The sequence below is a fragment of the Pelobates fuscus genome, chromosome 1 (assembly GCF_036172605.1).
Source record: "Pelobates fuscus isolate aPelFus1 chromosome 1, aPelFus1.pri, whole genome shotgun sequence".
Lineage (NCBI taxonomy): Eukaryota > Metazoa > Chordata > Amphibia > Anura > Pelobatidae > Pelobates > Pelobates fuscus.
The window spans coordinates 69402014-69419241 of NC_086317.1; the positions used below are offsets into that span (position 1 = coordinate 69402014).

The following is a 17228-nucleotide window of genomic DNA, read 5'->3' on the forward strand; positions in this document are numbered from 1 at the left end:
AATATAAACAACAACATAATCAATAAAACACAATGTCACACCAAATAATGGAATTAATTATATAAACCTGTATTTATAAACTCCACACATGCTGTATTTACCCGACATTATGCTGAATCAAACCTGCACCCACAGACTTTACATCATTAAACCTGCACCCACTGCATTAAAACCCAGCACCCACAGCAACACCCCAAGCTGTCCTGTTTAATTACTGCCAGATTTGTTGCATTAGAGTGGCACTGTTACAAATGATATCATTGGACGTGCTGGTTTTCATTTGAAATTTCTAGGTCTGACAATAAAAGGATGCCAGATTCAAGCACAGGGTTTGTTAGGACCCCATTAGGGGTTCCAGCCCACACCAACCCCACTCCCGCAATCCCCTGGTTGGACCTGGTTTGACAATACATAATTATGCTCTATTGTTTGGTTATCACATTGTAAAACCTTACTTGTCCCTAGTAGATTTGTAGGCTCTGTCGATAAGCACATTTACATCTTTTCCACAGTCCCAAATGAGGGAATCATCGACCTTATCTGCGTCTTTTTAAAAGAAAAGATTAAAAAAAAGAAAACAGAAAATAATATAAAGTAACACAAACTGGAAATCTCATTATGCAATATTTTCTAACATTTTCAATTTGTGACAACTATATAAAGCAAAAATACAGAAAAAAGAGCACAACAGTCAATACATATGGGTATTAGTGATAATATAAAAATTCCTTGCATGCAGAGTTCATTAATTGGAGTATATGTTCGTTCTGTGTGATATCTTAGGGAATAAGCTTAGAGTCATGTCTACAAATGTTCGCAGTTTAGGAAATAAGATCCATGAACTTGTGGCAATAATGGCAACTGATAATGTAGATTTAGTCGCTGTTACTGAGACATGGTATAATGAGAAAAATGACTGGGACACAGCAATACCAGGGTACTCTTTATATAGAAAAGACAGAGAAGGCAAGAAAGGGGAGGGATTGCACTGTATGTGAAGGATAGCATAAAATCTAGCCTTATCAAAGTTAGTGAGGTGAGCATAGAGTCCGTTTGGTAATCACACAGTAACTCGTGTAGGTTTGATTTAATGGCCCCCAGGATAAATACAGGAGTTAGATAATCTACTAGTTGAGGAAATAGATAAAATTACAATGAAGGGGGAAGTTATTATCATGGGTGACTTTAAACTTCCTGATGTGAATTGGAAAACCAGAATAGCAGCTTGTGCCAGGAGCACACATATTCTAAACTCCCCACTGGGATTGTCTCTATAACAAGTCGTTGAGTAGCCAACTCGTAAAGAGGCCATACTAGATTTAGTGTTAACAAATGGAGATTTGGTATCAGATATTACTGTAGGTGAAAGGTTAGGATCCAGTGATCATCAGTCAGTGTGGTTTAATATAAGAACAGTGACTGAGTCACACCACACAAAACCAAAAGTTTTAAACATTAGAAAAACAGACTTTTCTAACTATTATTATATCAAAATGGAACCGATCTTGACACCATTTCTTACGAAGCTTTTTAATAGCTTTAAAACACCAAATGCGATACCGCCGGAAATGTTAGAGGCATTTATAGTAACCCTTCCTAAGCCTGGTAAACCACCAACAGAATGCGCTAACCTCAGGCCCATTTCACTCTTAAATGTAGATATAAAAATATATGCTAAAGTATTGGCATCTAGAATAAAACCGATCCTATTGGGGCTTATTTCAGAGGAGCAAGCTGGTTTTGTTTCAGGTAGACAAGTAGAGGACAATACAAGACATTATATTAATCTTATAGAATGGGCAAGTATTAATAATTATCAGGGGATTTTGCTTGCTTTGGACGCTGAAAAAGCATTTGATCGTTTGAATTGGGGTTATATGGAGCATGTCCTCCAGAAATACAATTTTCCACAATCCTTTGTGAACAATATTATGGCATTATACTCAAAACCATCAGCGAAGGTTATGAATACTGGCTTTATATCCTCTAAATTTGAGATCTCAAATGGAACACGCCAGGGGTGCCCACTTTCCCCAATAATTTTTATAATAACCTTAGAACCCTTGATTAGACACATAAAACAACATGCTGGTATATGTGGGTTAAATACCCCGGTTGGGGAACAAAAATTAGCTCTTTTTGCTGATGATGCACTTTTATTTGTATCAAAACCTAAAGAATCATTACCGTATTTAGTTAAACTGTTGGAAAGATTTAGTATGATCTCCTATTATAAAAATAATGTTAAAAAAACCCAGGCGTTACCGTTGGGTGTACCTAAAACGGAGATAAATCAATTAGCAGGTACTTACTCGTTCGATTGGCGCAAAGATTTTCTAACATACCTGGGCATAAAACTTACTAAAACAAGCTCTTTTTTAATTAAGCATAATCATATTCCTGTATTACATAAATTAAAAGATCAGTTAGAAAATTGGGGGACTTTGGGGACATCTTGGTTAGGGCGTGTACACACAATTAAAATGATGGCCTTACCCCATGTATTGTATCTTTTTCGAACTATTCCTATGGCTGTGCCAAAAAATTTATTAAAAAAATTTCAACTTATGTTTAACTCATACATATGGAAAAAAAAACCGCCAAGGGTGGCAGCTAGGCTTACAGAGCTTCCATATCTACAAGGCGGATTGGGTATTCCTAACATTATTAAATATTATCAGGCATCTATGTTGTCCTATGCTTTGGCAGTACTTTTCCGTTTAAATTCACCAGTATGGTTAAAACTGGAACAAGCTTGCGCTAAACCCTATTTAATAGAAAAGCTTTTATGGGAGACCTTAATGAATGGGTCAATAGGCAAAAACATGCTTTCTACGACAAAATTAATGCTCTATCATTGGTCAAAATGGACTCCTAAATTGCTAAAAGGTGTAAAGCTATTAGTCTTAGCACCATTATATGTAATAAAGTACTTTATACAAGATTTAAATTTGAATACTTGGGAAACTAATGGCATTAGTAAAGTGCATATGTTATATAATGAGGCAGGGCTCAAATCATATCCTAGTTTGCAGGCAGAGTTTGCCCTTCCGAATAAAGAGGTATTTTCGTATTTAAGGATCAAGAATTTTTTGTTAGAAAATAAGCTGTTAAAATTAGATATGGCCTTAGTGACTTGGTTGGGTAAATTCTGTTTGAACCCTAATATGGAGAGTAAACCTCTGTCAATATGCTACAAAAGCCTTTTATATGTAAATGGGGAAGAAAAGTTGCCTTATATGATATTATGGGAACGAGACCTATCAAAAACCTTTGATCTATCCCATTGGTATCAAACTATAAAAATTACTAAACAAATATCTCACAGCCTTACATATTGGGAAGCTTATAGCAAAATATTAATGCGTTGGTACTTAGTTCCCGCAAAAGTGTCTCGAATGTATGAAGCTGCCTCTGACAGGTGCTGGAGGTGTCAAAGGGAGAAGGGAACTTTATTACATATTTTTTGGGGATGCTCTCGTCTTGTACAGTTTTGGAACGATGTTAAATTAGTAATTCAAATTTTAATGGATACAGTGATACCAAATTTCCCTGAGTTCTATCTTTTACATATATACCAAGAGTGGAGTCGAATAAAAAATAAGGTAGTTATTATTCATATATTAATCGCTGCAAAAATAAGCATTGCTCAAAATTGGAAAAAAACAATCCCACCATATATTTTGGAAGTGCAGGAAAGAGTAGACAAGACGTATGAATATGAGAGAATAGTAAATAAAATAGAAGGAAGAGAAGGTGGCCATGAAAAAGCATGGCAAGATTGGTTAGCATATAGGTGTAAGGTATAAATAGAGGTTATAGCAAAAGGAGGAATAGCCTAAAACAGATATGAGGTTAAAGCATGTACATTATTGCATATTAATGAATAATTGATAGGGTATGACTGCAAAGCTGAAAGATTTAGGTAAAATAGTATTAAAACTGTTAAAACAGGACGAATATGCTGAGCATTCCGCTTGTGAGTAAGAACTAATTGTCAATGTCAATTATTTTTCTTTGCATACTGGTATAAGTTGAATATAAGGATTGTAAATTAAATCAAGGTAATAGCAAAGAAAAGTAAAATTGAATTTATTTTGTTTATGTATTTTTATTTTTATTTTATTTAGTTTTATGTTATTGTGTTTTGTGTTGTTTATGGCTTGTGTTGTTTTTTCTGTGTGTGTAAGAAATAAAAAATTAACAATGAAAAAAAAGAAAAACAGACTTTTCTAAAATTAGAATATGTATAAAGGAATAATTATCAGACTGGAGCAGTTTAAATTGAGTCCAAGAGAAATGGGATTATTTAAAAGTTGCACTGCTGAAGGCAACAGAAAATTGCATTAGGCTTGTCAGTTAAAGCAAACAATTCAAGAAACCACTGTGGTACGCTGCACATGTGGCCAAAATAGTAAAAAACTAAAAGTTAGCATTTAGTAACTATAAAAAAAACCAGAGTGAGAAAGACAGAAAGATCTATAAGATTAGGCAGAAAGAGGATAAGCAAGTTATAAGAGCTTCCAAATCACACACAGAAGAGAAAATAGCAAAGTCAGTAAAAAAAGGGGAGAAAACATTTTTTAGATACATAAATGAAAAAAGGAACGTAAAACAAGGATTAGTTAACTTAAAAACAAAAGAAGGGAATATGAGCGACAATAGCGACCTGCAGGTGGACACAATCCCGGAGAGCAGGATAATTGACCTGTGGCCTGGTGAACCCTGGAGAGGCGGCCGATCTCACAATAGGGAACACAAAGAAAGCAGAGGAAATCACCTCACAGAGCCCCGTAACTCCCCCCCCCCTCCCCCATGGACCAGTGGGGGATATCCCGGTCCGGGAGGCAACCTGGCGGAGACAAGCACAACCGTTCAGCAGCCTCCCAAAGCAGGAAACACAGCGACCCAACCAATATGGCGGACACCATGTGCGCAGCACAACCCAGGACTCAGACCACGCACGTAAATACACTTGAAAAAATCTTCGAAGATTTCTGGGCAAAGCTACAACGAGCATTGCAGGAGCCCTGCTTGCTAATGCCGGGCTGTAACTCACCACACATGAGGCCCGCGAGCACCCAGTCCCCTCCAACGGCTAGGGCTCCAAGCGGGCGGCACCCCCATGTGCGCCTCCCTGCCAGGAAACCTACGACGAAACCAGCGGGAACACCGAAACTCAGGCGGAGGGGAGTACAGACAGAGACACCTGCGAGTCGAGCAGCTACACGACGCCGATCTAAGGTACAAGCCACTGCAGCAAGACTCCCCCTCCACTTCCCACTCATTAAAGGGCCGCTGAAACAACACGGGAGGTGCCTTGAAGAGGACACAGCGAGCTATATACCAGCCACCAATCTGGTCCAGACCATGAAGGACCTACGCTACTGGCACCGGGGACCCGGTAGAAACGGCATAGGGTGAAGAATAGCCTACAGAGGGACTTGTTCACTCGTAATGGGAGCTGCCCACTACAAGCTAAACTGTCTGCCTCAAGTTATGAACAATTTACAAAGCTAAGCTTACTCGAAGTACAAAGGTTTTATACCATGTCTAGTTATATCCACAGTCATGCAAACCTAGCCCAGTTCAACCCAATATATATTGTAAAAGTCATGCTGCTTTCTCTCCTCGTGTGAATGCAGCAACCAAACTTTTACACTCATATTAATAGTGAAGCAATATGGCCCGATGCAGGCTGTGGGTTGTTTTCACTAGCCAGCAGGATAACACTACTCTTTAACAATTTACTCCCTTTAATCCCTTCTACCTTGTAATGTTTTTCGTTCAGCTAACCAAACAGTGAGCAATGTGCGAATGTTCATTTATTTTGCAATTGCAGACCATAAATTACTTAGAATGTGTTGGAGGCTAACGTGACAATCTGTTTAAAACTGTTTAGCATATTATAAAGTACTAACCTGTTACCTATATAGACAATACTAAATTAGCACTGTTACGCGACAACTAGCTTACTTTACTCTAGCGATCTCATTATTTAGCCAAGCTTGCTAAAATCATATATTATTAATATGGTCTAAACTTAACTACCACAAGGCTTGACTTGTTCCTGCTGACCAAATGTTTATAACCCGTTTAAAAAAAAAAAAAATGTGCAACGTAACTCTTTCATGACAATATGAGCTATGAACTGCCTGAGTTGCTATCGTGGCACCGCAGGCTTGTCTGTTAACCCTATTGCACGAAAAAATAAAGAATTTATAAAAAAAAAGAAAAAAAAAAAAAGAAGGAAGGTATGTAGAAGAGGATAAAGGTGTAGCTGACTGCCTCAATTAATATTTTTGTTCAGTATTTACAGATGTAAATGAAGGAAAGGGGCCTCAGTTAGGAAAAATGACAAATGAGTCAAATGTCTTTACAGAGGAATATGACTTTACAGAGGAAGAGGTTCTATTTCAAGTGTCAAAAGTAAAGACAAATAAGTCAATGGGACCTGCTGGAATACACCTAAAATTATTAAAAGAGCTTAATGCTGTACTAGCAAATCATTGTTAACAGGAGTAGTCCCAGAAGATTGGAAGTTAGCTAATGTTGTGCCCATTTACAAGAAAGGTAGTAGGGAGGAGTCGGGCAACTATAGGCCAGTAAGCCTTACTTCATTAGTGGGGAAAGTTATGGAAACCATGTTAAAGGATAGGATTGTTCAACATTAAAATCACATGGATTTCAAGATCAGAGACCGCATGGGTTTACTTCAGGGAGATCATGCCAAACTAATCTTATTGATTTTTTTGATTGGGTAACTAAAATAATAGATCAGGGTGGTGCAGTAGACAATCATTACTTAGATTTCAGTAAGATTTTTGACACTGTTGCACTTAGAAGGCTTATCAATAAACTGCAATCTTTTAGTTTGGATTCCAATATTGTTGAATGGGTAAGGCAGTGGCTGAATGACAGGCAACACAGGGTTGTAGTCAATGGAGTATATTCGAAGCATGGGCTTGTCACCAGTGGGGTACCTCAGGGATCTGTACTTGGACCCATTCTCTTTAATATTTGTATTAGTGATATTGCAGAAGGTCTTGATGGTAAGATATGTATTTTTGCTTATGATACTAAGATATGTAACAGGGTTGATGTTCCAGGAGGGATAGGCCAAATGGCCAATTATTTAGGTAAACTAGAAAAATGGTCAGAGTTGTGGCAACTGACATTTAATGTGGATAAGTGCAAGATAATGCATCTTGGACGTAAAAACCCAAGGGCAGAGTACAGAATATTTGATAGAGTACTAACCTCAACATATGAGGAAAGGGATTTAGGGGCGATTATTTCTGATATCTTTCTATTTGATTTTTATGCAAACTACACAAGGGAATTTCTACAGTGAGCAATCTGATTTGCTTCTTAGCATTTGGTCTCCAGGAATACTTTACAAGGCGCTTATAGTCTGAGCCACTTCAAACGGCTCAGCACCACGTGAGTGGGCAATTTTATACCTATATTTATTTGTATTATTATATACAGGCTATATCATGTTCTTTATTTTATGTTTTTAGGACAACAAGCCAAAGATATATGGTAACATTGCCTGTTTTATTCATCTTATCTGTTCTATACTTGGTGTATATAGTTTGCTCTCACCATACCACTTATGTTTTTTTACTATATATTTTCTGTGTGATTTGGAGTGACTCACACTTGGTGATTTGAGCATCTTTTATCAATATTTTTCCTTTCCTCTATTGTATTTTATATGTGCGATTATTTCTGATGATTTAAAGGTAAGCAGACAATGTAATAGAGCAGCAGGAAATGCTAGCAGAATGCTTGGTTGTATACGGAGAAGTATTCGCAGTAGAAAAAGGGAAGTGCTCATGCCATTGTACAGAACACCGGTGAGACCTCACTGGGAGTATTGTACGCAGTACTGGAGACCGTGTCTCCAGAAGGATATTGATACTTTAGAGAGAGTTCAGAGAAGGGCTACTAAACTGGTTCATGGATTGCAGGATAAAACTTACCAGGAAAGGTTAAAGGAACTTAACATGTATAGCATGGAGGAAAGACGAGACAGGGGGGATATGATAGAAACATTTAAATACATAAAGGGAATCAACACAGTAAAGGAGGAGACTATATTTAAAAGAAGAAAAACTACCACAACAAGAGGACATAGTCTTAAATTAGAGGGGCAAATGTTTAAAAATAATATCATTAAGTATTACTTTACTGAGAGGGTAGTGGATACATGGAATAGCCTTCCAGCTGAAGTGGTAGAGGTTAACACAGTAAAGGAGTTTAAGCATGCGTGGAATAGGCATAAGGCTATCCTAACTATAAGATAAGGCCAGGGACTAATGAAAATATTTAGAAAATTGGGCAGACTACATGGGCCAAATGGTTCTTATCTGCCGTCACATTCTATGTTTCTATGCTTCTATATGAAACTTTGTATCCAAGAGACTTTTCAATATTCCATGTGCTTTAAAGGATACAGAGAAACAAAATATAGTGTAACACAGTTTTATTAAACAAAAACCAAGTCCCCAAACCCTTAAGAGAAACTCTTACACGGTCTAATAGTATGTGATAATATGTTTCCAATCACCACTTCAGAACGCAGAAAATCTGTGATAGTCAGACAAGCGGGAAGTTCATAAAATATTGTTACCACTTTAATGAAATTTTAATACCATTATTATGTTTTTTGTTGTTTTTTTTAATTCTTTATTCCATTTTTGGTGAAATTCGGTGGGGGGGGGTTACAGAAAAGAAGAGGGGTATCAAAAATTGCAAACATACAATTTCGTGATGTCGGTGGAATACAGATGATACACATTGTGATAGGGTTTCGTACAGGTTAGGGTTTGTGTAGGTACATACCTCGTGAGGGGTTCAGGAGTGTGCGCGCTGCTGATCACCCTGGTATAGGCGTTCTGGTAGAGTGGTTCTTTCAGGTCGAGCTTATAGGGTTCAGTGTTGTGAACGTGATCGTAGGCATGCACGGTCATTGCCTTGGGGGTCCTGTGCTATGTCGTCCTATCGTGGTGTGTATAAGAGGGGGGAGTTAGGTGAGGGAAAACCTGGGGTGGTTGTGTAACTTGGGGTGTGAGGTCTGTACAGAGTGCCGAGTTGAGAGGTGTGTGAGTGTGGTGGGTTGTATGGTAGTGAGTGTTTTACATTGTGTGGGGGCGTTTGCCCGTTACGAGGTTAATGCCTCGTAAGTCTATGTCGTGGGGTTTAGCGTGTGTCGGGTGACGGGGGGGTGGGTAGCGGGGTTTCTAGGGGTTGTGTATGGTGCTCTTTACGGCGTGTTGGCCGCGGAGTCCCTTCGTAATCCATTATTATGTTTTTAATAGTATGTTTATATCTGAATCTGCAGTAAAGTATATTTACACATATAAGGAAGAATACATATTTCTGACTTGGATTCGTTTTAAGGACATATGTCCCAAAACATTAGAAGCCGTGTATTAAGACATTTTTAGACATCGCAAATTTCTCCACTTCCATTGATATTTTATATTATGTTGAATTTGAAATTATTAAAACATTTTTTTAACTTACTATGGTTGATTCTATTATGTTTCAGTATACCTGAATTATTGTATGGCAATGAAATATAGAGGGAGTACATGACAAAGTACTGTAAGTAACTAGTGTTGTAAGATACATGAAATGTTGTGCCATAACAGTGAATATATATTTAAGAAAGTACCAATTCTAAATGGATAACCTCGGGTATATAGGAAACCCATAGTATGGCTAGCTACTCATCTTGAAAAAGCCAGCTGAGCCCGGGCTAAACGCGTAGAGCAGAGGCTGGCCTGCACGCACATCATCAATTACCGACTATCCAAGCGGTATTGCATGACAACGTCCCTCCGTGTCGGCATCCACACACTGCGGCTTTGGCATCCAGAATATTGACGGGTCCAACTGCTCCAACGGAGTGGTAACAATATTTTATGAACTTCCCGCTTGTCTGAATATCACTGATTTTTGGTGTTCTGAAGTGGTGATTGGAAACATATTACCACGTACTATTAGACCATGTAAGAGTTTCTCTTAAGGGGTTGGGGATCTGTTTTTTTCGTTTAATAAAACTGTGTTACACTATATTTTGTTTATCTGTATCTTTTAAGGCACATGGAACATTGTAAAGTCTCTTGGATACAAGGTATTACATTTACTTGATATTACACAGAACAAACATATACTTAGATTAATACACTGCTGTGGAGGCGCTGTGGAGGCGGGAAAGTACTTTTTGAGCTCTGCATGCAAGGAATTTTTATAATTATCACTAATATCCATATGTATTGACTGTTGGGCATCATTTACTAAGCGTTGACACTTTAAAAAAAAAAAAAAAACTTTATAAAGCACTTATGCTTTGTTGTATATTACAAATTGTTTCAAAATTTATGTTTTTTGAATTAGGACTTTGAGTTAAAGTCAATTAACAGAATACATTTCGTCAACATGTTTTTGTTTTTTTTTGCCTTATTCTGCATTAAGAGTGATGTGTGATGCAATTCTGTTTTTTTTTAAACCTAATATACTATAAATTGTAAAATATTCTCTTTATGAATACTCTATGAGATTCCTTTATGAAAATATTCCCGATTGTATCTGCTCTACATTAATTTATCAGCGATGTGTTGACTTTACAAACAATCTCTATTTTTCTCTTTCTCTTTTTTTTTTTTTTTTTTTTTTTTAATCTAATGGCAAACTGATATCAATAAAATATTTATGTAATGATCTTATGCCAGTACACACAAAAATAAAAATATTCTCATCGTTGTTAGATCTAACACTTTGCATTTCAATATAGTAGAAATGATAAGCTTTGGTTATGTCATGTTCAAAAATCTTTAAATTCTACTCTTAAATACATGTTAGATTACATTTTTCACAAATAAATACACAGGGCTAGAACACACATTTATTTATATATTTACAAGTCTATATATTTAACTAAAAATGAAAAAAACTTTATATTTTTTAAAACAATCAATCGTTTATGTCCTATTTCAAGCACTGATGTGTTTTTCTAATTTCCAATCACAGGGAGAATATTCACAAACCATCTAAAGCATCTAACCAATGATTTAAGTTCAGACAAAGTGCCTGTAGCATCGTTATCTGCTGTTAGATACCCTCATGGTGTTCACATACAAAGTCTAAGTTATTTTAAATACTTTTGGTCTTTAAACTAGTGAAGAAGAGAAAAAGATGGATTTACCAGCTAACTTGCTCTGAATTCCTGCAGTGACCACCAGCAGAATCCCGAATACAATGTGCCAATAAGTCATGTTGCTCACTCTATGGATAGATAAATAATGTAAGTCACTCATCATGAATAGCTTGTATCATTGATTGAGACAGTCTTATGAGTACTCACCAGTCTGGTGCTGTCTGACAATGAGCTGGTATTGACCTGTGTGGTGGACATGTCTGCCATCCCTGCTTTATAGTAATGAATGGAATGTCACCTGTGGTGGGCTGAATTCTAAAGAGGTGGTATCATCTCATGGTGACACCCAACATCACCAGAATACATCTCTTAGCCTGACACAGGCTAAGAGGAAATATCTCTGTATTTACTCAGTGTCAGTCATTTACAGGGAACAAAATTATATCTGTGCATATAGCACGTAGTCAAAGTAAAAGTTATAGGACAACTGTGTCAGATTTATAGACTGGTCTCCTGGGGATTGTCATGCCACTCATTAGGTTCACAACATGTGTCACATAAAAATTATATAATTTCTAAATAATATAATTTCCTCCCCCCCAAAAAAGTGGCGATTCATACCACTAAAGCACAACACCAAAATATTTTAATAATCAATAGTATTTTATAAAGTATCACTTTTTGTATTTTTTGTGATTGTTTCCATCTACCACGGGGGTTTTTTAGAATGTTTGATAATATCTTGCGCTTACGTTTTTTAAATTTTGTTTTTGAGCAGTTGTTTATTTATTTATTATAAAAAGTAAAAATCACAATAATGTCTAGTATACAAAATAAAAAGGTGGAGCAAATATATTTATATAACAGGCAATCCAAAAATATTGCAGTGTTGCTTACGGATAAAATAGTATCTGTAAAAAATGGTCAAAATAGTCCCAATAAAGTCAATGGAGAGAATATACTAAAATTGTAGTTGATGGTGAAATATTAGTAAGGACAGTTCTGTTTTTCTCTTTAAAAAGCAACATTTTATATTAATATTAACAAGGTCTAGAGTTCGATATCATATGAAGGAGCAATGTATAGTTTACTCTTAACAGTATATGACAGTAAAATTTAAAGTAACTATCTCCTTATTATCGTTCACTTTTGTTTTATTAATTTATTTGGTTTAAGCAGTTTTATTTTTTTATGATTGATTGGAGCTTAGTATTATTATATATCTGATCACTCTAACATTTGTTCCCCCCCCCCCCTTCCTTTCTTCTCTCTTCTAGTGGATTTGGTGACCTTGAATTTTATAGTCTGTGTCCCCTATGTTAGGGATACGCACATTCCCCATCCTCGATATTCACATTCTCTCCATGTTTATTGTTGTTTTTTTGTTTACTCAATATTTATTTCCAGTCTCTAAATTCCTAAAAAAAAAAATCTACAAATAATATAAAAAGACCCACGCACAAGACTATGTGAATTGGAACTCACTAGATTGTCACGTGCCCATACACATGACAAAAACGTACTTTAAAAAATCAAATCATCAAGTCATGTCTGGGTGACATTTTGAAACAGATTTTTTTGGGGAGCAATGGAACAGGAAATGAAAATCAAGAAAAACTGAGAATTTAGATGTACATTTATTCTTTTTAATGGGGATTTTCCCAGGCTCTGTAAGTTCTATTACTCCTAAGACCCCAGAATTATGTCATCCATCAGCAGAATGTCCCTGGAGGTGAAGAAGGAGCCAGCTCAGAAAGACCTTGGCACTGGAATTAAGGTAAGTGCTAATAGGGTTTTTAACCATCTCAACACCAGGAGAGGGAAGAGGTGATGTGTAGGCATACGGTCACTATAGCACTAGGCTATCATGTTCCTTTAATAGGATGGCCACCTGTCTTGAACTGACGTAATCTGATTTTTTTCATACAAATTTTTACAACTGTGTGGGAAGACACCTATGTGAGATAGTTGTCAGGATTCAGCACAATAATTTATAGGTGGATATATTTTCTCTTTATACATATTTTATGCTATATAAAATATTATTTCCTTTATATTTATTTGTTTTTGTTTTATATAATTTCAACAGTAAACAGTAAACACATTTTTCATTTGCAAACTGTAAAAATCTTTTCCCCTTTTCACTTACATCACACGTGTATAATGCATTATAAATAGTGCATGCTATGATTCACTAAGAAATTTGCCTAGGTACGGTCTATCCAACATTAGGCGTGTATGACAGTAACAAGAAAGTTAAGTAAATAGCATTTTCTTTTTAAATCTTTATTTTTGCTGTGCATAACAAGTTTAAATTATCAATACCATGGCAGTTAATTCAATGGTTAAACATAATACAACTAAGGTATTGGCTTTAAGACAATTGCACAATATATTTAAAAGTAACATCGGGTTGGTCCCATAAACGTGTGTTCTCAGAGTTATAGTGAAGTGTCGGTGGTACTCTACTACTCAGGTTGCCTTTGTGTCAGTCGATGCGTTAACTACTCAATTAGGTGGCAGGTGGAAGTAGGGCCTGTCTTATGCCGGTACCGGTCTAGGGTACGTCTAAGGAACACTTCTGTTTATGTGTGAATTAACTATGTGTGGGTTATCCTCAGGTCAGTATGACAAGGTGGTTACAGCGGTCTGGCTTCTTTCTGTGTCTCTTGACCTATCTGTGGGTCCCCTAACCTATGGGGTGACGGGAGGGGGGGGGAGGGAGTGGAGGATAAGTAAGGTCTTCCACGGTTTAGCAGCACACTACACGGGTTTATGAGATTGTACAGTAGGGGGGACATGGGGCTCTCGGGTGAGGGAATTGCGTGTGCTCCTCTGTGCTCGGGCCAGTGTGGTCCATTAGGACTCGGGTACACGTCCAATGCTAACCACCTAAGCACCAAAGGTAAGTTCGTAATACCTCTCTTATCATAGGAAGGATGAGAGTGGTGTGCCGAGGCATCAGGTTAACATACAATAAGTTGCAACCAAGAGTGCGTTGCTTAAAATCTGATTGTACTGAAAGATAGGAATGCAATCGTTGATAACCTTTGGAATATTAAAGGCAACATTGCTGTGTAACCAGTGGAGTATAAAACACAACAATAATAAGCTTAAAGTCTCGGTCAAACATATATCTGGTGTTGTCTGCCAGAGTCCCAAGTTTTTTGCAGGCTAGGGTGGCCAGAAATTACAAGGAAAAATTGAAGGAAGAACTTTGGAGGCCGGGGCATGTCGGCAATCAAGTGTCAGTGTCCCGTCTGGTCCCTGGTGAGAAGGGGGCGATGTTACTCATGTCCCAATCAGCAGGGGTGGACAGGGTAGCCTGCGTTGCTGGTATTTCCAGTGTCCTTAGGAAAACCGCACAGTCCGATGGGCTTGAGGCCTTGTAGTGTGTCCCGTTTTTGATCACTGTGATGGCTCTGGGGTAGGACCATCGGTATGCCAGTCCTGCATTTTGAAGGGCTCTGGTGATTGGTTGCATGGATTTCCTCCATAGTAGAGTGGCTCTGCAGAGGTCTTGGAAAAAGGTGAGGGAATATGATTCAAATTGCAGTGGCGTTTTCCCCCGCGGGGCCGTGAAGATCCTCTGTTTGTCTGCATGGGACTGACAGCATAATATGATATCTCGGGTTGAAGCAGTGGGCGCTTGGGGGGATTTGGCAATGCGGTAAACTCCTTCAAAGGAGAATTGCTTGGCTGATCGTGTCGGTAGTAGGAATGCAATCAGGCGCCGGACAAAGTGTTGAAGTTCCTCCGGGGGAAGCGTGTCCGCAACTCCCCTTATCTTGATATTTTTTCTCCTACTCCTATTTTTACTCTTTTGTGCGCGGCACCGAGGTGAGCATTTGCCCGATGTCTTGGCCGTCTCTGGCCACCGGTTGGCTTAGCTGCGGCTTTTTCCGGCCCATTGCGTCGTCAGGGGATGCACCGAGTATGTGCTTGGTGAATAAGTCGAGGGTTGCCTCGAAGTTGCCGTCTTGAGTGAGCTGTTGGCCTCCTGCGTGGTAGGCCCGAGATCCTCGGCGCTGGGTATTGGGGGTCGCCAGGAAAAAAAGGGCATCTGCGGGTTCGGTGAGTCCTCCCGGGTAAAGATCCGGGGTTATTGTGCGTGTGTGGCGAGTTTCTCAGGTTAGAATTGAGGGATTTGTCGTTTAGCTGGCCGGAGCCGTTCTGAGTAGCGACCGTCTCCGTGTGCTGCTTAGCTCCGCCCCTGCATTTTTTTTAATTTATTTTTTTTAAATAAAAAAGATAAAAAGACTCCATGGACTCCATGAATTGAATAGTAGTTCAGTTAACCTCAGGACACAAAAGCCAAAAGAAAATATACATTTGTTTAAAAAAAAAAAAAAAAAAGTGTTTTGCAATGTAAAATCCGTGCAATATTCACAGTATATAACAATGACTTGATTTCATGGAGCAGGTTACGAATGAGTTAGACCTAAAGCTATCAGACAGCTGCAATCCAGATCCAGATTCGTTCTGGATCGGAATTGTTAAAATCCATGGCCCGGATTTTAAAAATATAAACAATTCGCCTCCGGCAGCACTAGCAGCGTGTCGCGGATAACTATGACCCAACATGCACATTTTAAGTAAGCAAATATAAATCTATAAACGGCCTTAGAGCGGCTGGACTGAACACAAAATATAGCAGAACAGGATAAGCGGAGGTCAGGATAATCATTATAGTGAATAATAATTATAGCGTGAAAAAACAAGAATAATGTAAATAGTTAAGAATTACAATTTCAGGTTCCATGCTACTAAGCAGAACTAATAGTTACTCATCACTGTGAATCTGGAAGGTCAATGGCACAGTCACCAGGGCTGAATTTTCACTTCTAAATCAAGTATAAAAACAAGCAAAACACCAGCATGGGGGGGCGGAGCCAGCAGCGCAATGGAGCGGACGCATCTCTGTGAGCTCCGACTCCAAATAACTTTCACTGACTCTAAACGGGGAAAATTACCGGTAAAATACCCGTAAACCCGACCACGGAAGCAAGGTGGAACATGGGCAGAAAGTCCAAAAAGACAAAGGCCGACAAAAGCCCTCCCGGACGGGATATTGTCGAAATGCTGCGGAACACACAACAGGCCGCATGGTCCAAGATGGCGCTGGAGGAGGATATTGCATCGTACTCATCGGGCGACTTTGACACGGACCTCATGGAGGCAGCGTCCTTTGGGCCGATGCCAAGCCGCAACACGGGGTCCAAAACACCCGGAGACCCGGTCACAGTGAGCCAACTTAAGGAGATGCTGGCTGAGCTGAGAAAGGACCTTTCTGCCGACATGGCCGGCTATAAAGCGGCCATAGAAGGGGCAAGGACGAAAATCACCCAGCTGGAGACTAATGCGAGCAACCAGGACTCCAGATTGACAAAGGTGGAAAAGCAGATGGCTGACCTGGTGACACAGCAACAGGTTACAGCAGACCGCTTGGATGTCATGGAGGACCAAAGGAGGCGACACAACCTAAAAGTAAGGGGAATACCCGACTCAATCAGCCTAACTGAGCTACCCCACTACATCAGACGACTCTTGGGCTTTCTGCTCCCGCCGAAACAGGCAAAGTCCCTGAGGCTTGACGGAATGTTCCGACTGCCGAAGCCGACCCGAGCTCCAGCAACCGCTACAGCAGACCTCATCCTGCGTTTTCAGGGTATGTCGGACAAAGCAGCACTCCTGTCTGCACTGAGGGGAAAGACTCCCTTCTCGTTTGAGGGCAACAACCTGTCTTTCTTCCAGGACATTACCAAAAACACGCTTATCTGGCGGAAAACAATGCAGCCGTTACTGCTCCACCCCCGCGCAAGAGAACTGCCCTACCGATGGGGGAACCCGAGAGCGATATTCTTTACCTACAATGGGATATCACACAAAGCACAGAGCTACCAAGAACTGGCTGCACTCCTAACTTCCACAGGTATAATCCAGGCCGCACCCGAACAAAGGTCAGGTCTGTCCAAAATCAACCCGGCTACCATAAAAGTGTTCACCCCGAGGGAAACTCCGAGACAAGCACCGGCCAGTCTACCGACCTGAGTTATTT

General features: G+C 39.0%; 1 protein-coding gene across 2 annotated transcripts in view; it reads right to left on the minus strand.

Annotated features, from left to right (window-relative positions):
* Window positions 1-11413, minus strand: part of LOC134603540 (myeloperoxidase-like) — a 67189-nt gene extending 55776 nt beyond the window's left edge. The window contains exons 1-3 of one of the 2 annotated variants that reach the window (XM_063449629.1): window positions 11378-11413; window positions 11219-11298; window positions 456-546 (exon numbers count right to left, since the gene is read on the minus strand). In XM_063449629.1, the coding sequence (XP_063305699.1) occupies window positions 456-546; window positions 11219-11288 (161 nt within the window). In that variant the 5' untranslated portion in view covers window positions 11289-11298; window positions 11378-11413. The remainder of the gene's footprint in view (window positions 1-455; window positions 547-11218; window positions 11299-11377) is intronic. The other variant, XM_063449621.1, reaches the window with a different exon arrangement.
* Between the last annotated feature and the right edge of the window lie 5815 nt (window positions 11414-17228).